This window comes from Antechinus flavipes, chromosome 6, assembly GCF_016432865.1.
Source record: "Antechinus flavipes isolate AdamAnt ecotype Samford, QLD, Australia chromosome 6, AdamAnt_v2, whole genome shotgun sequence".
In the NCBI taxonomy this organism is placed as follows: domain Eukaryota; kingdom Metazoa; phylum Chordata; class Mammalia; order Dasyuromorphia; family Dasyuridae; genus Antechinus; species Antechinus flavipes.
Genome location: NC_067403.1, coordinates 207,666,153 through 207,690,758, shown reverse-complemented (window position 1 = coordinate 207,690,758; position 24,606 = coordinate 207,666,153). Strand labels below are relative to the sequence as shown.

Genomic DNA, 24,606 nt, shown 5'->3' with positions numbered 1-24,606 from the left:
ATTTGTTGTGACCTGGAGAAAGCCACCTCAATTCCCTGGGCCTCAGTTTCTCCAAAGAATTTTGGCATCACACCAGATGTTGTTTAGAGTTTTTTAGATGTAATATTCTATAATTAAGTGATTGCCATTGGTCTTGTAGGCAAGGATCCTCATAGAAAGAAGGAAAGAAGGAAGAAAGGAAAGAAGGAAAAAGGGAGGAAGGAAGAAAGGAAGAAAAATGAAAGGAAGGTTGAGAGAAAGGAAGGAAGGAAGGAAGAAAAGAGGAAAGACAGAGAAAGGAAGGTAAAAGAAAGGAAGAAGGGAGGAAGAAAAGAAGGAATGTTGGAAGAAAGAAAGAAGGAAGGAAGGAGGGAAGTGAGGTTGAGAGAAAGAAAGAAGAAGAAAGAAAGAAAAGAAGGGAGAGAAGGAAGGAAGAAAGGAAAGAAGGAAGGAGGAAAGAAAGCTTAAGAAGAGGGAGGGAAAAAAGAAAGGAAAGAGGGAGAAAGGAAAGAAAGAAGAAAGGAAGAGAGGGAAGAAGGAAAAAGGGAAAGAGGAAAGGAAGAAAGGAAGGAAGGAAGGAAAAAAGAAAGGAAGAAGGGAAGGAAGGAAGAAGGGAAGGAAGGAAAGAAGAAAGGAAGGAAGAAAATATTAATTTATTAAATACCTACTTACTATGTGCCAGGCTCTGAGTTATACAAATATGATCTCATTTGAGCCTCATAACAACCTTGGGAAGTAGGTGCTATTATTTAGGTGTTGCTATTATTCCCATTTTACATTTGTGGAAACTGGGGCAAAGGATAGCTAAATGATTTGCCTATGGTCATGAAATTAGGAAATAGAATCATAGATCAGAGGGATGGGAGGGCCCTTAAAGAACATCAAGTCCAATTCACTGAGAGAGGGAGAAAGAGACAGAGAGAAAACCTTTTTTCTCCCTCAAAAAGATCTGTTTATAAGTGCAAATAGAGGTATTAGCCTTTAGTGGCCAGAATTATACCTGTACCACAAAGGCTCTGTTGAATTTTGGGAGTGATATTTGATTTCTGACGCATGTGAAGCTGTCAATAGCAATGCGCACATTGAGAACAGCTGCTCCTCTCTGTGAATAGCGTAAGAGGTCCTGATAGGGCAAGGGATGCGTGAATGAGCAAAGGAGTGAGTCACTCCCAATGATGTCAGCTGGAGAGAGATGATCAAAACTCCTTCAGAGCCTGTGATGAGGCTGGGGTCAGGGATGAAATTCCCAAATTAAATATTTTTAGTTTCCATTTCCCCTAAAGTTACATCTAGTCCTAAGGTTGGGAGAATGCTCATTTCATATCTGGGGTATCGAGTCCTCAGAAACCAGATCTTCTCTGAATCTAGCTGAGTCTAGATTGGGAGAGAATTCTGTGGCAAGAATGTTGTGGGAGGAGGGGTGTGTGTCTTGGGCTGCTTACTAGCTCTTCCCAGAGGGTAGACCAAAACGTCAAAGGGTGAATTAGAATAAAGAGAAAAGGAAGAGGATGGAAAAGCCCTTCTGGGAATGGAAAAAAGATGAAAAAGAGCTAATATTTCCCAGAACAGAATCAGCCTCTGAAAAGATCTTGGCAGATTGGAATGATGGACAGAAGCTAACAAGATGTAAAGTTAGTAAGGAATGAATATAAAATCTTGCAATGAGGTTAAGAAAATCAAATGTATGTACTATCAGATTGGGGGAGACCTAGCGAGGAGCCAGTTCATGAGGAGGGAGAAAGAATTTATAGTTGTAACCAACTGAAAGGGTCAAACCAAAGGGAGTTTTGGCTCATAAGCTTTGGCTACAATAAACAGAACTCAAGTGATCTGGAGGGAGGATCTTGTCCTCTGCCTTGCTCAGATTACTTCTGGAGTTGGGTGTTATGTTTTTGGACCCATACTTGAGAAAAACTCCAATAAACTTTACAAAGACACTTCAGTGGATTATTGACGGATTAGAAACCATGCTGCTTGGGGAACCTCGAGTCAGAGTTTGATTTGGTAAATTCAATTGCATCATATTTGTAGATCAAGGGGAACAGTAAAGGGCTAGAATAGAGACATTGATGTAATGATTATTATTTTTTCTTTTTCTTGCCTTCCTCACTCAGCATCAGTGCTTCTCTTTGAGTTCTTCATATTCATCATATTTCATTGTGAATCTGTATTATCCACAGTTACAATGTAATTCTGACATTCATGCCCCATGATTTGTTTAGTTATTATTCATCCAATGGACATCTACTTTGTTTCCAATTTCCAAGTTTTGTACTTCCAAGTACAAAAAGTACTGCTCTAGAGATTTTGTTATTTAATTGATCTTATTCCATTATTGACTTCCTTGGACATAAATGTTTGTTCTAGAGTTGGATCTCTAAGTCAAAAGGCATGGATAATTTAGTCACCTTTGCCTATGGAGAGTAGAGAGTCAAGACCCTTAGATTGAGAATCCGAGTTACTGAGATGATAGTAGTTCCTTCAACAGAAATAAAGAAGTTAGGAAGTTCAGTTTTGGACACGGTGAGCTTAAGATGCTTGTGGGATATTCCATTTGAGAGGTCTAATTGATAGTTAGCCTGGAGTTCAAGAGAAAAGTCAGGACTGGGCAAGTAGATCTGTGAGCCATCCTTATAGAGATGGAAATTGAAATCATAATGCGATCTCCAGTGAAATAATATAGAGAAAGAAGAGAAGAAGATCCAGAACAGAGCCTTATGTGTGATGACATTCAATTGTTTTAGTGAATTTAGCAGAATAGGATTAAGTTTGAGTTAGTGATATATGAATAAAAGTTATATGTATTAGGACCAAAAAACTTTTTGCATAATCGGGGGGACCCTTATGATTAGTAGGCATGATGTGGATGAAGATCCAGCAAAGGAGGCACATAAAGAATGGTCAGCTTATAATAATATTTTGTAGGAATTTAGCTTGTTTATTAGTTTGTTTATTTTTTAAATTTATTTTTATTTTTAAAAAAATTATAGTTTATAGAACACTTTTATAAATGTTATCTCATTTGAGCTCTGGAACATTGTATCAGGAATAGTGTTATTCCAATTTTACAGATAAGAAAAATGAGAATAAGAGAGGATGTGGGTTCTTGGCTTAGGGCGCGAAGAGGCATCCCAGGCCATCTAGGTCAGACCCTCTCTACAAATGTGGAAACTGAGACTTGATGGGAAATTATATGATCTGCTCAAGGTCACCCAGGTAAAGGAAAGTAATATTATGGAAACAATTACTTTCTACAGTACTCATACTATCTCTTAATAAAATAACCACTTCAAGATAACAGCTAATAATCAGCATAAACAGAATATAGGTCGGGGTCTCTGGATCCCTTATCCAGGATTTTCCCCTTAGATTATAGGATCTCTACAGGATTTGGTAATTTGTAAACTTTATCCCTTCCTTAGGACAATTGAGAGAAGGCCATTCCTGATTCTTCTGGATATTTCCCTTGAGTTCCCACAGATTCTTCCTCCCTTCTCTTACCTTCCATCTGTTCCTAGGATACAAGCCCTGGAGAATGGCCCTTTCCAAGTTCATGTCAGCTCATATTGAATTCAGCCAAGTAATTCATATCATTTGACTCTAGGCCTGGAGCAAGCTTTCTATATAATTAAATCTGCCATTGCCAAAGGCTGCATTCTGCTGTTTCAGGGAAATTCCCAGCCCCATTCCTATGTGACTGCCTTTACTTAGTAACATCACCTTCCCCTTCTCCACCCTATTCCAAGTTGGAGACACGAGGATCCTTGATTTTAATTGAGCAGAGTCTTGCCCAGAGGAAAAGGAGCTGTCAATCAGGACTGGAGTTATTTGTCTCAAGGAGTGGACATATGTCCCAAGGCCAACCTCTCTTGGATTTTGAGGCACAGAGACGCCATAAGGAATGCAGTAGCTGGAAATGCTGATAGCAAGATCATTTCTGATCATCTTGGTGAAGAATGCAATTGCGATCCAATGCCAATTCATTCCAATACTTAGTTTTTATTGTGCTGGGTTAAGCAGTTTCTGAGCCAGAGAGATGCTCTTACGTGAATGATGTCTATACCTCCTGAACCTTGGCAAAGCTCAGTTCATTATCTATTCCAAATATATTATCTTTTTAAAAAATGTGATAAATAATCAGCTGGGCACTCCTCACAGATAAGGTTGGCTGGAAGGGACTCAAAAATCATCTTTTCTCCTTGCTTCTATCCCTGAGCTCACTTTGGACATGGCAAAATATTGCCATTTTTGTACCTGGATTTTAAAAAATACAGCAGTCTCTATATTATCTCGTTAATTGGCTCAGAAATACCTGGAAAGTCAAGAAGAAAGATGGAAGGAGTTGTGAGAGGAGGATGAGAGATATTGTATGTCTTACCTAACTTCATCCAGCATGTAGAGTTAAGGATACAGAGGTTTTCTTTCACTCTGTTTACCTTTCTGTCAGCAAATCAGCAACCATTCAGTTCAATTCAATTTGGCCATTTATTTAAAAATATAATTCAATAGTTTATTTTCCCCAACTATATGCAAAAACAATTTTAACATTTGTTTTAAAATTTTTTTGAGTTCCAAATTCTTTTATCTTTTCCTCTCTTTCTCTCCTTCTTCTTCCCCCACATTGAGAAGGCAGGCAATTTATAGGTTATACATATGCAGTCATATAAAACATACTTATACGCTAGTCATGTTATGAAAGAAAACATAGAAAAATCCCAAGAAAAATAAAGAAAGTAAAGAAAAGGTATAGTTAGAGCTGCATTCAGACTTCATCAGTTCTTTTTCTGGAGGTGGATTAGCATTTTTCATCATAAGTCCTTCAGAATTGTCCCGAGTCATTGCTTAGTTGAGAATAGCCAAGTTATTCACAGTTGATCATCATCAACAGTAACATTGCTGTACAATATTTTCTTGATTCTGTTCATTTCATCTTGCATCAGTTCATGTAAGTCTTTCCAGGTTTTTCTGATAGCATATTGCTTATCATTTCTTATAGCACAATAGTATTCCATCACAGTCATATAGAATTTGTTTGGTCCCTAACTGATAAACATCTCCACAATTTGCATTTTTGTCATTAGTAAAAAGCATCTTTAAGTGTTTTTGTACATAGCCTTTTCCTTTTTTTTTTTTTTTTTTAAATCTCTTTGCCATACAGATCTAGTAGTGATATTAGCTGGTCAAAGGTATGCATGGTTTTATAGTTCTTTGGTCATAGTTTCAAATTATTCTACAGAATGGTGGAATACTGTATACTGATACAGCTTCACCAACAGTGTATTGATGTCTCAATTTTTCCACATCCCTTCAACATTTGTCATTTTTCTTTTCTGTCATATTATGCAATCTGATAGGTGTGGGGTGGTAGCTCAGAGTTATTTTAAGTTATTTTCCCTAATCAGTAGTGATTTGGGGAATTTTTATGTGACTATAAATAGCTTTGATTACTTCACCTGAAAACTGTCTGTTCATATCCTTTAAACATTTATCAATTTTTATTTAAATTCCCATTGTATTTATGGATCTTTGCTTTATAATGGGAATAAACAAATGAAAAGTAGCACTGTTCCTTCCCTCAAGTTGGTAAGGGTTCCATGTTTGTTTGACACCTACTCTATATGAGGTACAGTCCCCAGAACTTCAGTCATCAGGGACTAGGGAGAATGGACTCTAATAGCTCTAGAAATCGATCCCATTTGTCTCTTCCTAACAGGAAAGAGTAAAGGAGAGAACTTCAGCAAAGCGTATGCTTAGCTATCTTTAGATAATTGTTCTACCTCATTGCCTATAATGGCCAATTCCTGGCAGCCATTTATCTCTGATAGCCAGTTTATTGCAGAAGCTTCTGTAGAAAATTATTGAGGAGAGCAGGAAGCCTGGTGTGATGATAGCCTCTGAGAGTTCACTCTTGAGAGTCAACAGACCCAAGTTCCAGCCCTAGGCTGACTTTGGGCTGTTGTTTTTGTCCTTCGTTCTCAAAGAGGACCATGAAATCCATGACATCAGGGAGGTGATGCTCTGATAAACAAGTGAATTGGATTTCAGTGAGGGAAGGCTATGCAAGGTCACCTGCCTCATTTTCCCCTCCAGAGCCTTCTGAGTCCAGTGGCAGATAGAAATCAGGACTGGAGATGGCCCTGGATGAAATGGGAGACCTTGGCCTTTTCAAGCTAAGGTCCTCAACAGATTTCAGTTTGACTGAGGTTGTACCCATTTAGTGATTAAGGCTGATACCAACTAGGACAAAACTTGATCTTTCCAGCCTCAATTTTCTTTCTCATCCCCTCTTCCAAACTTCCCTTTTTCTATTTATGGCCCCACTACTCTTCCAATCTCCAAGGTTTACAAACATAGTGTTGTCTTTGACTACTCTCACTCTTCCCTGCCCTACATATCCAATTCATTAGCAAATCTTTCTTTTTTGTTTTTGATTAAAACTGTTTATTTTCAAAATACATGCATAGATAGTTTTCAACATTTACCCTTACAAAATCTTGTGTTCTAAATTTTTCTTCCTCCATTACCCCCACCCCTCCTCCAGACAGCAAGTAATCCAATATGCTAAGCATGTGTAATTCTTCTGTACATATTTCCACAATATCATGCTGCACAAGAAAAATCAGATCAACAAGGAAAAAATGAGAAAGAAAACAAAATACAAGCAAATAATAGTAAAAAAAAAAGTGAAAATACTATATTGTCATCTACACTTAGTCCCCACAGTCCTCTCTTTGGATGTAGATGGCTCCATCCATCACAAGATCACTGGAACTGGTCTGAATCATTTCATTGTTGAAAAGAGCCACATACATAACAGTTGATCATCACATAATTTTATTGTTGCAGTGTACAAAGTTCTCCTGGTCCTGTTCACTTAACTTAGCCTCAGTTCATGTAAGTCTCTCCAGGCCTTTCTGAAATCATCTTGCTGACTTTCTTACAGACAATGATATTCCGTAACTTATTCAGCCATTCCCCAACTGATGGGCATTCATTCAGTTTCTAGTTTCTTGCCACTACAAAAAGAGCTGCCACAAACATTTTTGCAGATGTGGATCCTTTTTTCTTTTTCACAATCTCTTTTGGAATACAGACCCAGAATACTGCTGGATCAAAGAGTATGCACAGTTTGATAGCCCTTTGGACATAGTTCTAAATTGCTCTCCAGAATGGGTAGATCAGTTCACAGTTCCACCAACAATGTATTAGTATTCCAGTTTTCCCACATCCCCTCTAACATTCATCATTATCTTTTCATCCATCTTAACCAAACAGTGTGTAGTGCTGCCTCAGAGTTGTCTTAATTTGCATTTCTCTGGTCAACATTGCAAATCTTTCTATTTTAACTTCACAATATCTCTTATAATCTGACCTTCTCCTCACCTTCACAGTCATAATTTTAATTCAGGCCCTTATTACCTCTTGCCTGAAGATCCCAACTGAGCTTCCTGTCTCAAGTCTCTCACCTCTACATTCTGACCTACACATGTCTACCAAAGTAATTTTCTTCAAGTGCAAATCTACTCCTTCAATTCTAGTTTTTTATTCACTCAATAGGTTTTTTATTCACTCTAATGTTAAAAACCAAACCCAAGCAAAAGAAACTCTGCTTAGTGTTTGAAGCCCTTCACAACCTGGCTCACATGTATGTTTTTAGTCTCAATGGATAATAGGAACACCTCTCTCACACATGGCAATCTAGGCAAACTGACCTCTCTGTTCATACAACGATCCACCTCCATACTTTTGCATTGGCTGTGCTCTAGACCTTGAATGCTCTTCCTTCTTACCTCTATACTTTCTGGAATCTCTCTCTCTCTCTCTTTCTCTCTCTCTCTCTCTCTCTCTCTCTCTATGTATATATATATATATATGTATATATATATATGTATTTATTAATTTTATATTTATGTTGTATATATTTATATATGTATATACTGTATTACATTAGAATCTAAATATCTTGTGAGTAGGGATTGTTTCGTTTTTTTTTTTAAACTTTTATCCTCGGCATCTACCACGATGTCTAGCATCCAGTAGGTGCTTAGTAAAGGCTTACTGAACTATTGATTGATATATACAGAACTTAAAGATCTATACAATTCCTTTAAGTTACAGTGGGGAAATTTTGAGGTCCAGAGAGATCAAAGAGCTTTCCCAAGATCCTCAGTGAAAATTCACTATTTTTCCCATTACATCATAACTAGTCCTTCTTTCCTTTTATAAAATTGAATCATTTTGTAATCTAATTGATATTTTGGGCTTCATAGATTTTGATTCCAATAATCTGCAGGGAGATTTTCTCTTGCTTAGGTCAGAGAGTGACTGGTGGGACCTTGTACCAATTAGGGACCATTTCCGTCCTAAGTAATTTGATTTCCCCTCTGTTTTGGCTGCTCTCATTCTTTCCTCACCCTCCTACCATCTTGCTGGTCATTCCCTTCTTTTTCTGACCTCTGAAAAATAGAACAACCCCATTATCTGTTTCCCCTGCCCTCCTCTCTCTCCTGTTTTCTAACTGATCCAATTGCTTAACTAACTAACCTAGGTGGGTGACACTAATTGCCCTCTTTTTGAGCTTTCCTGACATCCCAGCAGCACTGGGCTTTGAAAGAGGGCGTTCCAGTTGTCTGCCTCCTTACAATTATCCCAACCACATGCCACTGTCCAAGAAGCCTTCCCTCCAGGGATGCAATAGCACGTGAGAGTAAGAGCTGTGTTAATGATCAGAAGGGTGGTTAGTTGAGCCCTTCTCCTCCCAGAGAAAGTATTGTGGTATTTGGGCTAAAGTAGAGGAAAGTAACATCACTCGTACTCTAGGAAAAATAATGTTGGATGGGAAGATGAGAGAGAAAGCTGTCAGGGAAGGTGGAGGAGCAGCAAGACCATTTTCCAGTAGATTGGGCAAGGTAACGTCTAGAAACATAGAAGAAATCTCCCTTAGAATGTCTGCAGCTTAGGAGTAGACCTGGCACTGCAGTGTTGAGAAAAGTGTGGGTAGCTACATCAATCAGTGGGTGTAGTTCTGGGCTTGGAATTCAGGAAAACTCATTTTAATGAGTGCTTTTTTCTCCATAAGTTCACTATCTCACTCTCTGGAATGGTGTCAGGGTAAACATCAAACTTGGCCTTCTTAGGGCTCTGACTCTTATAGATCCCTTTGAAAAAATGGTGCATAAAATTGGCACAACTATTGGTACAACAACTGCTTGGTAACATATTGGTCCTTCATCCAGAACTTCACCTTGAGTTCCCCAATTTTAAGCAGCTTTCTACCAAAAATGAAACTATTTCTTTGAAATTAAGCTCTTGGAGAATATTGCCATGTGAAAATAAAACCTGTTTGCTGGTTTCCCCTCATCCTCAGGCTCATTTATCTCCTTAAAGAGCTAAGATTTGGTTCCCCTTTATGGAAGCCATCATACCTTTCCCATAATAAACTATTTAAGTGTTTAAAGAGCCTATATTTTTGGACCCCATGTTTAGAGAAGAGAGAAAGAAGGGAACAAGCATTTATTAAGGGCCTACTATATGCCAGACATTGCACACAAATGCTTTGTAAATGTCATTCAATCTTTACAACAACCATGAGTGGAAGATGCTAATATTATTCCCATTTTATAGATAAGGAAATTGAGGATAAGTGAAATTAAGTGAATTCTCTAGGATCATACAATTAGTAATTTTCTGAGACTGGATTTGAAGTTAGGTTTTCCTGAGATTCCTAGCCTAGCACTTGCTCCATTTTTCAGCTAGCTGCTTATTAGTCACCGTCCTTATTCTAGATGAAGCTTGACAAGAGGTTCATAATTTTTTGTATTAGATACAGTTATTTTACTTATTTAAAAAAACTAATTAACAGCTTTTAATTTTCAGAATATCTGCAAAAGTAATTTTCAACTGTCTTATAAAACCTTGTGTTCCAAATTTTTCTCCCTCCCTTTCCCCCATCTTGCCCTTAGAAGCAAACAACTAAATAGAGGTTAAACATATGCAATTCTTCTAGACATATTTTTACAATTATCTTGCTGCATAAAAAAAATCAGATCAAAAAAAGGAAAAAATTGATAAAGAAAAAACAACCAACCAACCAACCAACCACAAAAAAGTGAAAATACAATGTTGCAATCCACATTTGGTCCCCATACTTCTTTTTCTGGATGCAGATGACTTTCTCCATCACAAGTTTATTGGACCTGGCTTGAATCACCAAAAAGGTTCATAATTTAAGTTTTCCTGGAATACCCATATATTGGCCTACCTGGTCTGGGTCAGGTAGATGGACTGGCAATAGCTTTTTAGAAGATACTTGTAATCTTTTTCTGACATGGAAAGAGTATATTATACAATTGTGCCTTTGGACAATATGGTGTGACGGAAAGGAATGAAAGTCAGGAGATCTCCTTGGATTCCCATTGTAAGGAACAAGGATGGAATATGTGAGGTGATGAGAGGTTGGATAGCCTCATATAGGAACTGACTTGGATCTGATGCTCTTCTTTGATGGTCTTCTCTGAAGCCCAGCCTAAGTCCACTCAAGGAGACCACATGTCAGCAAGGAACCTTCAAGCTAATGGTATAAAAAGATTTGGAAGGAAATCAAGTTGAGGGTTATAACATCATTGACACAGCATAAAAAGGACTGGAATTCTGGAGATAAGTGAATTCATATCATTGATCGAGTAAATAATTTGCCCCATCTAAGCCTTTTTTCTCCTCTTCTGTGACATAAGGTTAATAATACTTGCATTCCCTCCCTCGTAGAATTGTTTTGTGAGCCTTCTAGACATGCAAGTTGTAATAATTATTAGACTCAGAGAATCAAAAAGAGCTGGTTTGGAGTCAAGAAGCAGATTAAAATTCTAGCTCTCCTAGCTACTCACTATGTGACCTAGGGTCTCTTTAGGCTCCAGCTTCTCCTCTGAAAAAACATGGAGAGACTGGATGAGGTGATCTATAAGGTTTGTTGTGCCTCTAAATCTAAGGTTCTTTAAAGAGCCCCCTTATCTTGCAGAGGACTTTAAAGAGAGGAAAGTACTTGGTTGATTCCACAGACATGATTAGTTTCAGAATAAAACACATTTCCAGTTCAGGACCATTTCTGCTACATCATGGTGCCTCCTTGACTTGGCTTGGATGTTTGAGAATTGATCAGTTACCCTTTTGAAGTCCAGGTGGACTAAGTCAGATTGAGCTGGGCTAGGTGGAGATTCATTGAGGGCAGATCTCTGTATCCTTCCTATCTCCATCCCTTTTCTTGAACTCCAGGCAGAAACAGGGAGAGGTAGACAGGGAGTTACAGTGATTTATAATCCTGACTCCCTGAACTACACTTAGATTGGCAGCTATAAGAAATGGAGGAGTTGCTATTAATTGCTATGCCTATAAAGCAGTGTGTTTTATACAGTGTGTTTTATATGGGTGTATGATTGTGGGTCAAAAAGTCCCTAGGTGGCAAGAATTTTAGAATTGGGCTAAATTGGTTTCAAGAATGGGAGGGCAAAAAGACAATGCCTTCCTTGACTTTTGCTGCTCCTTTGACGCCTGTATTTCATCATAGATTGTCAGAGCTGGATGAACTCTTGGAGTCCTTCTCATCCAATCTTTAATTTTTTCCTCAGAGCCAACTGAAATCTAGATGTCACGTTCAACTAAATCACAGTCTAGGGCTCTGAAACTCTGCTCTTCTGACTTATTGGATGTTGTAATTGGTTTGAACCGTGGGTTTTGTTTAGTCCTGGGAAATATTGCTGTATATGACCCAAGTCTATTAAGATTTTAATTGTAGTGTATTTCTTTGTGACAAGAGGAGAGAAGGAAAGAAACAAGCATTTATTAAGTGCTTACAACATTTATGAATATTGTGTCTTTTGATCAATTATAACTGGGAGGCTGCCATTATGTCTAACATATCGACAATGATTTGTCTCTTTTTCCTCCACCAACTTTTTAATGGTTTCCCTCAATACCATAACCAAGGTTGGATCATAGGAACTTTGCCTTAAGGTGCTAATATTTAAAAGATACTGACAGTACTGGAGGTTCCTTTAGTAGAATTGATAAAAACTGAACTTAGTTCCTAGTTAGTAAGCATAATTAGTTAAAATAGGAAACTACTAGATGATGATTTGCTTTGTCTGTGATATCCCATATGATCTCCCCTTCTCATCAACAGAGTGATATTATCCATCCGTCTCTCCCTCCACATATCAATAGTTGACTGAAAAATATTGATTTAAGTACATATTCCTTGTTGTTTATCCCCAGTGTGTTTTGTGAAGGTTGCCTTGTCTGGCTTCCGTCTTTCACTGTTCTGTCCCTTCTGAAGGATGAAATAGTATGGGAGAAAAAGAACTGGGGTTAAAATTAGAGGATCTGACCCTGCTACTTATTCTGGGTGTCCTTGGTCAGTTACTTTCTTTCTCAGAAGATTTATAGCTAGAGATGCTCTAGAGACTCTGAGTGTAGACTGCTAGGATATGTGTGTGTGAACCATGAACCCAACCTCCCCTCGGGATAACTGGTCTCCCATTTTTCTATCTCTTTACAGGAAGGGGGAGTTGTGGCCCTCTTTAAGATCTGTCGGCAAGACTGTTTCCGATGCCTGTATCCCCAGACATTACGTACTCTCGCTTCCATTTGCTGTGTGGAGGAAGGCATTCACCAACTGGAGAAGGTACCTTCTCTCTGAGCTCTGCTGGACAGAAACAGATGTTTAGGAGAAAAGTGGGGGGTTGGGACAGGCCTCTATTGTTTGTCTAAATGCAAAGCTACAATCTGTAGCTTTTTTGACATGTGTCTGGTTTGAGGACTTATTTTATTTCCTGACTTCACTAGGGTGTTATTTTTTTCCCCCATGGGCTAGGCAAAATTAATTATTTAATTTTATTAAATAATTAATTTTTGCTTCCAACATCCTCATGGACAAGATAGGAGGATGTGGACTAGATTATAATGTCTTTAGGTGAATTTGGGATTAAGAGAACAACCAGATTCAAAGTATGATAAATAATACATAGATATAATCTAAGCGGAGATCTCTGGTGGGTCACAGGACTGTGTCTTTACAAGTCTGAAAACACAACAATGTGTTTATTAATGCATCAGATAAAGGCAGAGATGGCCCACTTATTTAATTTGTAGATGTCACAAAGCTGGGAGGGATTATTAGTTGGGATTCAGAGAAGATCTGGGACCAAAGACTGATTCTAATTAAAAAAAAAAAAACCAATAAGGATAAATGCAAAGTCCTACCTTTGGGTTAAGAAATAAATAATATAATCATGATTAGTAAAGAGATTTAGTAAACTTCAAGTTTTATAGGAATCAAGAGCATGCTATTATTATAGTCTCTAAATCTAAAGGAAATTAAATGCAATAAGTGTGACAATCTTGCTTTCTGGTTAGACCATAGCTTATGGAGGCCATGTTTCAAGTAGGACACTGGACCCTAGAGGTGTGGGAATTAAGATGGTCACAGCATTATAAATTTAGATCTAAAAGGAACTATCTTAGTGCCCATCCAGTCTGAGCCCCTCATTTTCCAAATGAGGAAACTGAGGCATAAAGAAATTGCATGACTCGGCCAAAGGTAAGTAGCCAAAAATAGGGTTTGAATCCAGATCTTTTGTGTTTTTCTCACTGAACCATGATGCTTCCTCCACGAATTTATAATATGAAGTAGACTTGGAGTGATGTGACTCAGTTTCTAGATTTCTGTACATGTTTTTAAACTATTCTTTCTTCACACCATCCCTGTCATTAGGATCGCTCAGGATCTCCTATTTTTGGGTGGAGGGAAAAGAAGAGCATGAGGCACAGTGTGTGGTGTGATCACCTCTCTCAATGCCATCTGAAAGGCTCTTGTAGAGTTACTTTGTGTAATGCTCTTATCCAACTCCCATCAGAAATGTAGGGCATCAAATCTTAATCTTAGCTTAGAGATAAGGAAATGTGCATCTTCCTTTTTTTCAAGAGATAGGAGAGTATGGATGCATGATATTCCATAAAATGTCAGATCACCACATCAATTGCTTGTGCTTAATTGTTTTTCTTTGTCACAAGAGAAAGGAAGGCAGTTCCTTGTTCAATAATACAGTTCGATAATTTTTCTGTAGATTTTCAGTAATTTTTTCAGTAAAATTTTTTGATTCTTTGTGACTCCATTTGAGGTTTTCTGGGCAGAGATACTGGAGTAAAGGAAATGGTTGGCCATTTCCTTCTCTAGTTTATTTTATAGATGGGGAAATTGAGGGCAAGAGAGTTAAATGACTTGCCCAGAGTCACGTGGCTAGTAACTGTCTGAGTTCAACTTTGAACTCCTGAGAATGAATCTTCCTTTTTCCAGGCCTGGCCTTCTATCCTTAGTACCACCTAGATTCTTCCTCTTTCCCCTTTCCATTCTCATATCACACATTAAAAAGTGGGATCCTTTTGTTCTCGCCTCACATACCTTTAGTTCCATCTCTTTCTATCTCCTTCCCTTTTTCTTGCAGTCCCTAATACAGAAATGCAGGAGACAAATTGGATGCAGAGTCAGGCCTGCGCCCATCAAAACAGGAGAACTCTGTGTCATCAACAATATTCCTTCTAGTGTCTGAAAACTGAGTGGATAGGCCCTCTATCTGGGGTGGCCAGAGATCACTCAGTGTTGGAATCCAATAAAATTGAATTAATCTGATGCATATTAATGCAATGCCTAAGTTATTGTGTATGTGGCAATTAGCCCTAAATGCTGAGCAGTCCTCATAAATAACTGTAATTAGGATTAGCTTTAGAGCAGCCAAGCCAAGTTTGAATTTTTTCCTTCCTTTTGTTCATATGCTGGTATCTCTAAATAGGATTTAGGGGGCTAGTGTTCCCTGATTCCCTTGTTCAGTTTAATTCTTACCATACATGATGGCCTGCACTCATTAAAAGATGGAGTTCACAACAGCTGAGGATCACTGGACCCCTGAGTAATTATCACCCAAATGGAAGGCTTACAATACAATACTCCCTCTCCCTTCCTCCATCCTCTACAGTTAAGTCTCTTTGAGCTCCCCGCCTCACCCTAATATCTCCCTTTCTCCTTCTCCTGGAATTGAGGACTGGGGCTCTCCTCTTATCCCTCCTTGTCATATCCCTTTCTCTTAGGACCATTGGAGAAATCTTCCTACAGATGTTCACTTGCTCCCTGATGTTCTGAGAGATGGGGGAGGATGAGGTTAGAGACAGTGGTAACATTGGGGCAGCCCAATAGATTATCATTTCAGCCTAAACCATGATCCTTGTCTCATGACAGGGAAAAGACCCATCATACTAAGGCATAAAGTGAATAACTCTCAAAGCAAAATTGATTCATTAGAAAAGAACACTAGATCTGGGACAGAAGACCTGATTTCAAGATCTGGGTCTGCCATTTTGACTCTCTATGTGACCTTGGTCACACAATCTGATTTGATTTCCTATTTCCTTTAGTGTTTTCATCTCCCTTCCTGAGATGTCAGGGAAGGCATGATCAACTTTTAGGTGGGGTTCTCACCTCCTTGAGAAATCAGGGAGGTCATGACCACCCTATGTTCTAAAACAAAAGAAAGGGGGAGATGTTGGAATCTTTACAAACTGCTAACTAATTAGAGTTGATCTGATCTTACAAGAAGATGTCGTGGGTCCCAGGTTCTCCCTCTGTGGAATGAAGGAGTTGGATTAATTCCTGATTCTGTTTCTAATCTTAATTTCAATCCTGGGACCCTGTAAAATAAGGATGTCAAGGTCCCTTCTAGTTCTGATATTTTGTGATACCACAATCTCATCCTGGAGATTCCTGCCAGTTTAGATTTTAGCAACTTTTCCTCTCCCTTTCTTTCTTGACTTTGTGCTTTCATCTCTCCCATTTTTTAGTTCTACAATCCAACAAACATTTATTAAGTACCTACTGTATGCCAGGTTCTGCCAGACTCTACTGCCTCCAGCCCAACTCCTGGGTTACTCAGGCTATGTTGGTTGAAGCTAGTGTAAATCACCCAGGCTCCTATCTCAAGACAGTTTAGCATAGTGATCATTGGAACAACTCTTTATAGATGAGGAAACTGAGGCCTGAGGAATTAAGAATGACTTGTCCAAGACCACACAATTGGTAAATTATAGAACCTGTCCAGTACCATGCAGGTTTCCTGGCTAGGGATATAAAACTACCTTGGCTACCTTGGCCCTCAGTCCCCTTCCCCTTCTTCAAAAGAAAGGTCCAGAGGACAAGTAATGGGGCCAACTTCATAGAATCATAGAATCTCAGACCTCGAAGGGACCCCAGAAGGTATATAGTCCATCCTGTCACTGAGTAGGTCTCTCCTTCACAATTTCAGTGACAAGTGGCCATTTAGCATCTTGTGAAAGACCATCCTCTACCTCTGCCTCAGTAAATAGAGACTCACAGACTTTGGAGGCATCCTTTCAAACTTTGGACAGTTCTGAGGGTCACAAAATATTTGCTCATATCCTACTCAAAGTGATATCTTTACAATTCCCACTTGTTGCTTTTCTTTCTACTTGGGAGGTCGAGCAGGACAAAGGTAACCCCTCTTCCACTTGATCACTCTTCAAATATTGGAAAGCACGGTCTTTGGAGGAGAAAATCAAGGGGCCTTGATGGTGGCAGGGAAGGCTAGGGAGCATTCTCTATAGGTGTTTCCTGAAGTCTATTTGACTCTGGGGAGAGAGAGGTAGATCAAAGACAAAGATCCAGAGATATGGACCCCTTCATCTTCATGGAGTTCATTTTTGATCTGGGGATACAGGGCATCTATGCATGAAACAGATGGAAAATAATGCTAAGGCAACAGAGGTCTCCAAATATGTGATGGTATGGTTTGGATATATCCAGAAAAGCAGAGGAGATTTTCTCTGAGGGGCCTTAAAATGGGAGTGATGCATTATAGAGGGCTAAAATATATCAATGAAATATTTATAAAGCCTTGAGTTCAAATCTTATCATAGACTATTGGCTATGTGATCTGCTAGCAAATTACTTGATCTCTGTCTGCCTCAGTTTCCTCATTGGTAATAATTATTACCAATAATTATGGTATAATTAATAGTACCTACTTCATGGAATTTTTGTGAAGATCAAATGAGACAGCACAGATCAAGCACTTTATAAACCTTAAAGTGCTGTGCAAGTGCTATTAATATTATTATTTATTTATTATTTTATTGTAGTTATTAAAATTCTGAGAATGAGTCATAAAGAGTAGATCATGGGCTGGCAGAAAAGATGGGGAAGATGAACAGTTGAAGTAAAGGTGCTAAATTTTAGGTATCAATTGGAAAGTGACAGTGATGTAAAAACAAAACTTTAATAAGACATTGAAAACAATTTCATGTATTGTTTGGGATGGGCCACACACAGAGGAGAAAGGAATCTATCACAATGTATCTCTAGAGTTAGAAGGGACTTAGAAGTCAATGGGTGCAATTCTCTGTTTGGACAGATGAGGAAACTGAGGCTTGTTGATATTAAGTGACTTGCCATTAAGTGTCTGTGGTATCTGAAATCCAAGTCTGACACCTTAGTCACTATGCCACGGTGCCTCTGAGGTCTGAGTCTGAGAAGATGCCCATGGGTATGGGAGGAAGGAGATGAGCCATTGTTTTTGTAGTTCAGTCATTTCATTCACGTCTAACTCCTTGCGATCCCATTTGGGGTTTTCTTGGCAAAGATACTGGAGGAGTTTGCCGATTTCCTTTTCCAGCTCATTTTACAGATGGGAAAACTGAGGCAAACAGGATGAAGTGAATTGCCCAAGGTCTCACAGCTAGTAAGTGTCTGAGGCTGAAGTTGAACTTAGATTGTAGAACCAGTCCACTATGGCGCCATTTAGCTGCCCCAGGGGAGCTAGGGGAGTTCTAACAAAGGTAGAAAGCAAGATCAATATCTTCAAAGTCCCAACTTTTCTTTCTTTACTTTGGATTTTGATTCAAGCATTCCTTCTGGGAAATTCTCCGGGAGTGTTCAGTGCCCGTGTCCAGATACTTACTGTGTGCCAGAGACAGAGCACTTCCCCAACCTCCACTTCTCACTAATTGGACCCTTTGAGTCTTTAATAGGCAATGAAATTAATATTTAAAGTATTGTTTCCCTCTCACTCATGCTCATTACTTCCAGACACTGTTTCTCTGGCTAATTAGAAGGAGCCTGTTTTGGCTCTGGAAGCTGGGAGCATCCTCTCCCTCTACTTGTAATCTCTATCAAGATAGGACAGAGATGAGAATGCAGTTGACTTCCCTTGCCTTATGCACATTAAATCAAATTTTGTGTTCAGGGGTTCTAGCTTCAGAGAATCTGCATTGGAAGATGGAGTCATCAGACTGCATGTGACTGATCAGGTCCTTCACCTCAACTGGTCTCAGTTTCTTCATCTGTAAAATAGTATTTGGCCCATATGTTGTATAAGGTTCCTTCCATCTCTAATCCTCTAGTTTCTAAAATGAAGAGAATTGGGCAAGATCATCAGCTCCTAGAATTGAGAAGTAGGAAGGGATCTTGGCCACCATTTTATCTCACTGATACCCTGAAGAATCCCTGCTCCATCCTGCTCAATAGCTTGGTGATAACTAAGTATGTCTCTCCTTGAGGAGATCAACTCCTCTTAAGGAAGGCTCTAATTATTAGAAAGATTTTGCTTCTCTGGAGCCTAAATCTGCCACTTCATGAAGCTCTGCATCTGGAACCAAAAAATCAAACCTAATCTTTCTTCTCCATAATGGTCTTGAAGACCCTTAGAACATCCTGCCTTGAATCTTCTGTTTTCTGGGCTAAACATCCTTCATTTCCGGTTTAATCAAGTTACTTCTAAATCATGGACTTGAGGCCTTTGATCATTAATGTGATCTTTAACTGCTCTAAATCCTAGATCCATTAAACAAGATTGTACCATCTCGGCTGCTCATTTGATCTGAAATCTTGGGGAAGTAAGTCAATTGGTTAACCTGTATTTATTAAGTGTTTACTATTCCCCTGTAATGATATTAACAATAGCTAACGATTATATAGCGCTTAATATGTGTCAGGCACACTTTACAATTGTTACTTATTGGATCCTTACAATAAGCCTAGGAGGCAAGTGTTACTATTATCTTCATTTTGCTTTCATTTTTAAAGTAAAATTAAGATTAAATGACTTACCTAGGGTCACACAAATAGGAAGTGTCTGAGGTTGCATTCAAATGCAATTTCTGTTCTTTTCTGTTTCCAGTCCAGCACTCTATCAGATGATAGAGCACATATTAAGTGCTATATAATTAGTGAGCCAGTTCTGTCTGGGCATTTTTCTTCCTCATGAAAAAAAGTGGGCTGGGTTAGAACTTCATCATTAGATCACTTTCCCTTCCTCCTTCCCACCCTCACGTTCTCATATATATATTCTCTCTCTCTCTCTCTCTCTCTCTCTCTCTCTCTCTCTCTCTCTCTCTATTTCTCTCTCTGTCTCTCTGTTTCTCTCTCTCTCTTTCTCTCTGTCTCTGTCTTTCTGTGTCTGTGTCTGTCTCTCTCTGTGTCTGTCTGTCTCTGTCTCTCTGTCTCTGTCTGTCTCTCTCTCTGTCTGTCTCTCTCTCTCTCTCTGTGTCTCTGTCTCTCTCTCTGTCTCTCTTTCTGTCTCTCTGTTTCTCTCTCTCTCTCTCTGTCTGTCTCTGTCTCTCTCTGTGTCTGTCTCTGTCTCTCTGTCTGTCTGTCTGTCTGTCTGTCTCTTTTCCCCTCCATCCTTTCCTCCCTCCTTTAAGTGTGTATGTGTGTGTGATAGACTCCTTGGGCAGTCTGGCAAACCTTATGGATAACTTCTCTGAAGGATGTTTTTAAATGCATAAAATAAAACAGATTTACAAAGGAATTCAGTTATGACAAAAGAAAGATGTAATTTTTGTTTTATTCTTTGAAATCTGTCCATGGAGGTTAAGGATCCCTAGAAAAGATGATTTTTCAAAAATGATTCCAGGTTTGTGCTCTATGGTTCTGTGAACAATCCTATTTTACTCTGAGACATCATCTCTCCCTCATCCTCCAGGAAGCCTATTTGCCCAGATTGTTGACAGAAACAGTGTGGGGAGTTGGGGATTGGATTTCTTGATTGATGTGCTCTAGAATAGTCTTCACCAGGTGGGGAAGAGGCCAGAGGTGGAGGAAGATGGATAGATGAGCTCTGGAACCTGAGGAGGGAGAGGCGTGGTCTGTAGAATCATTTCCTTCATTATTGATTGGATTTGCTTCTTTTGGCCCCAGAAGGTAGAACTAGGGGGACAAACAAATGGCAGTTGCCAAGATGACAATTGATGCTCCATGTCAGGAAGAACTTTCTTCCCAGTGGAGTTCTCCCCAAAGTCGTCTAGACTGCCTCTAGAGGGAGTGGGCTCTCAGCACTGGAGCTCTTCTGACAGATACTGGATGGCCCCTTTCTACAGATTTTGTAGATGGGCCTCCCACTTAGTTATAGGTTGGATTAGATGGTCTCCTCTGACTCTCTATGACATCCTCTAAGGAACTGACTGTCTTTGGAGAATTTGGAGAGTACCAGGGGCTGCTTTTGTTAGGAAAAACGGAGAAAAACAAAACTAAAAATCCATGCTGTTGCTGAGGGGAGGGGGCTGTTTCTCCACCTACCTCCCAGATGGTGTCCAAGAGCCGGAACACATTAGTGAAGCTTCCTCCTGCCAGATGTTCTGCCCAGCTACTAAAATTGCACCCTACCAGGCAGAAGGGGGGCTAATGAATGCACACAGCACTTGGGGTGCTGCTGAGGAAATCACAAGATAATAAACGACATCCAGGATCCAAAGGATCCTCATAAGTTGGCTCCACCAGCTCCTCGCTTTACAAACTGAGAAACATCCCTGGAGAGAAGAATGGGATTTAGAGGGGCTGTTTTTAATCTTTTTGGCCCAAAGGAAGCAAATCATCTCTCCATCCTGTGCTGTCATATCGTGCCCCTTCATGCCATACACTCAAACACTACCTACGCCTGACAGCCCCTGTGCGTTCATCCTCAGCAATAGCAAGGCAACCTTGGCCTGATTCCCGTCTGGAGCCTGCTGGACCTGCAGAGCTTTCAATGTGTGTTCAGAGGGTCACAGAGTTAGTGCTGGAAAGGACCTCAGAAATCACTTCGTCCACTCTGTTCCCCATTTTCCTTCTTTCAAATCACTATATAAATACTAATGCCAATAATAATAATTCTTAGGATATACATAGCACCTTAATAATGATGATAATAATAAAATAATAATAATGATAATGATCATTTCCCATTCTAGAGGACATTTGTTGGAAGGCAGTCATCTTCCACTCATTGCCCAGTTTGTCTCAATCCACCCCAACTTCATTGTTTCTTTATTTTCTCAAGTTTCCCATTTTGGAGACAGTTGGATCATTCCCTACTATTTCTCTTCCTTCCAGATTTCATTTTGGGGAGCATGGCAATGACAGATGCATTGAGACCTCTCAAAAAAGCCCTCCTTGTGGGCCTCTACCCTTGACTTATATTCCTCCTTTTTAATCACCTTTCCCAATCATTTGGCGATAGTGAGGAGGAAGATTTCCTTCTATCGCTTGGGATGGAACCTGGCCATACTGTTATGCATCATACCCATCCGTGGCTGGGAAATAGAGCTTCTAATTGCCAGTGTTTCGTAGAGTGGGACGAGGAGTCAAGTGACTAGTTAGATTATGGAAACCACAAAATGAGAGGCAAGAATGAAGGATGAAGAGGGAAGTGATTTCCCAAAGGTGCCTTTGCAGCTGTGCTTAGTGTTGCCAGTCAGGCAAACCTATTTTGAGAGCTGGAGATCATGGAACTATTAGATAATGGGAAATTTCAGACTGCCCAGGCTGATTTATTGGACTGGGATCCTCAGTAAAGATCTCTTAATTAATTGATAGTGAAAAATGCACTGGATTTGGCAAATGACATCTTTGTTGTCACTTCCATTCCCTAAAAGGTTCATCTATCCATCACTAGGGGTCAACAAAGGAGAGGTCCAAGTTGCCAGACTTACCATTCTACATTCCTTGTAGCCCCTGAGGGCCATGTCATCTCCCACACACCCTTTCACCCCTTCTCCATATTTTCAAGAGTGATTCTAGTTTGAGTAGGTCCAAAGAGAACTGAGCTGTTGGGAAGAATAGGGCCACAGGCTGTATGTCCATACTATATATGGATGCCTTGAATCTTAAATCTTGAAAGACCAAATCTTTGTGTGAGTACAGGAAGGGAGTCCCCTTGGTTGGGGGAAAACTATCCAGTCCCCCAAAAACTTATTGGTTGGAAAAATATCTCCTCATGCATCCCAGAAATCGAGGGCTCTTTCTGGTTAATGAGCTTCTCTTCAGTGAAAACAAAGAACCCACTTTGTGGAGTGGGAGGGCTGAGCCCAGCGGTATTCACACCATACTATCAATAGCTTTAATACCATCAACATTAAAGGGACCCCACTGAGGATCTTGAAGTTTTGAGGCAGAGAAGGGATAAAAAGAGTTTTATAGAGAGGAAGCAAAGAGAAAGTTGAGGAAATGAGAAGAGGGCTATAAAGGAAGGAGTCCTGGATTAGACACTAATTTGATGTTTGATCTTTAGGCAAGTTGACACATAAAATGCGTGTCAAACATGTGACTTATAGGCTGTTAGCAGCCCACCATACTCCCAAGTGAACTAGAAGCTGATGAAAATGTTGTTGAGAAATGTTTAACAGTATAATTAACAACATAAATAAACAATATAAATTAAAATACACTAAATTGTATTTAGTATATCTATTTAATGTATATATTGGAATATTACAATAGCAACATGAATAAAATACAATATAACATAGATAATGTTATTTTGTGGTTTTCTAAGTTAATATATGGCCAACTGAGATTCCTGTGGAAGGTTTTGTGGTACTGGCTTCTATCTGAATTTGACATCATTGGAGATGACCTGAATTCTTTCCAGATCTGATAGTCTATAAATTTATAGTTTATGAACCAATGAATAAGTGGAAAGGTAGTTATTAAACTCTTCCTATGTGCTCAGCATTGTCCTCAGCACTAGTGGTACAAATAGGAAAAAAACAAGACAGTTTCTACTCTTAAGGATCTCATATTTTAATGGGGGAAGACAGCACAGATCTTGCTAGCACAGGCAAAGCTTTTCCTCTTAGGTGACAATAATCACTGACATTTGTTTAGGCTTTAGGGTTTACAACCCTGTATTATTACCTTTGATGATTCTCTGGTAAGACGTCTGGGAGGGAGGGAAGTGGATGGTTTAAATGCTATTTTTAGCATTTTACAAATATGGATTTTGGGATTCCTGGAGATGGAGGGACGTGGCAGAAAGGATCAGAGCTGGGGTTTGAACCTATGTCTTGACTTTAAGACCACTGGGCTCTTTTCAGAGACCACCAGTCTGAATTCTGCCATTTCTTCCATGTTCCTTTGCTGAGTTTCAGTTTCTTCACCAGGAAAATGAAGAGGTTGGTCTCTAAGTGTTCAGCTTTTGTGGTTTTGTGAGTGATAGGCAGGAGAGTCCAAGACACATTATTCCCCCCAAAACAAACAATCCCCCCCAAAAACTGATCACAAAAGGGACGAGCAGAGAAGATGTATGTTGGGGGGATGATGGGACAGGGGGAACAGATTTCTGCCCTAATGAGACTGTAGTAGTCTAGCATAGTCCACAGAGGCCAGGGGATCCTTCCCTGTTACCTCTTACACTCATACTCCACCCCCAGTTCCCTTTTCCCCATTTGAGTCAGGCTTGGGACAGACCAGACAGATTGGCAACCAGATCTATTAGGCAATCCTATTTACTGCTTTGGGGGTTTTGGAAAGTGGGTGTGGGAGTGAGAGAGACTCGACTATCAGTTTTTCCATTTGTAAAATGAAGATATCCAATCTATGAGCTCCCCAAGACTCTATGGGAAGCTAGAAAAAGGGGGGGGTCTCTATAAAAGTCAGTCTTCCTGGGGTGGTATTAACCAGAGGCTAGGATGGGAGCCAGAATCTTAACCCCAAGTCATGTTTAAGGTGGGAGGTAAGATATCTCAGCCATAATGGCCAGGCTCCTTCCATCTCTGCATTTCAGTCTGTGCCTGCAGACTGGATGGGGAGGGGGGCAGAGAGGAGAAAGAGAGAACTGCTTCTACCTTCCCTTTCTTTTTGTTCCAAGCCAAAAGCTCACTTAGCTAGTGAGCCATGGGGAGAGTTTAATGAAAATTGATGGAGAAATAAAAAAAAAATAGAGGAGGATTGGAGTGGGGAGGGAGAGAAATGGGCTGCTACAATAGGGAGGTGGAAAGAATGGAGGGATGGAAGATGCCAGGGACTGGAAGTGGAGGCTGGGGGATGGAGGACTTGGCTGATTTCCCAGTAGCTGCCCCTTTTCAGATCCATATCCCCAGGAGAGATTTGCAGTAAAGTGTTGCAGATGCATACAAGTGGGGAGGAAATAGGAAATAGGGAAGGGAAGACCTTAGGGCTACAGGTTGGGGAGGATGGGGAGGAAGCACTGGTTTGGTTGTTCAGAGATGGTGATTAAATCACCCAGGTCCCCCTCCAGTCCTAGCTGGAGGATGAGGGCTATCAGCTTTGGTCAAGCCCTCCATTCTCCAAGTCAGCCC

At 39.8% G+C, this 24,606-nt stretch overlaps 1 protein-coding gene across 1 annotated transcript in view; it reads left to right on the top strand.

Annotated features, from left to right (window-relative positions):
- The window catches only part of INSC (INSC spindle orientation adaptor protein), a 95,245-nt gene that overhangs the window by 26,734 nt on the left and 43,905 nt on the right, over positions 1-24,606 (top strand). Inside the window, exon 6 of the mRNA XM_051966755.1 lies at positions 12,530-12,655. Within this exon, the coding sequence (XP_051822715.1) occupies positions 12,530-12,655 (126 nt within the window). The remainder of the gene's footprint in view (positions 1-12,529; positions 12,656-24,606) is intronic.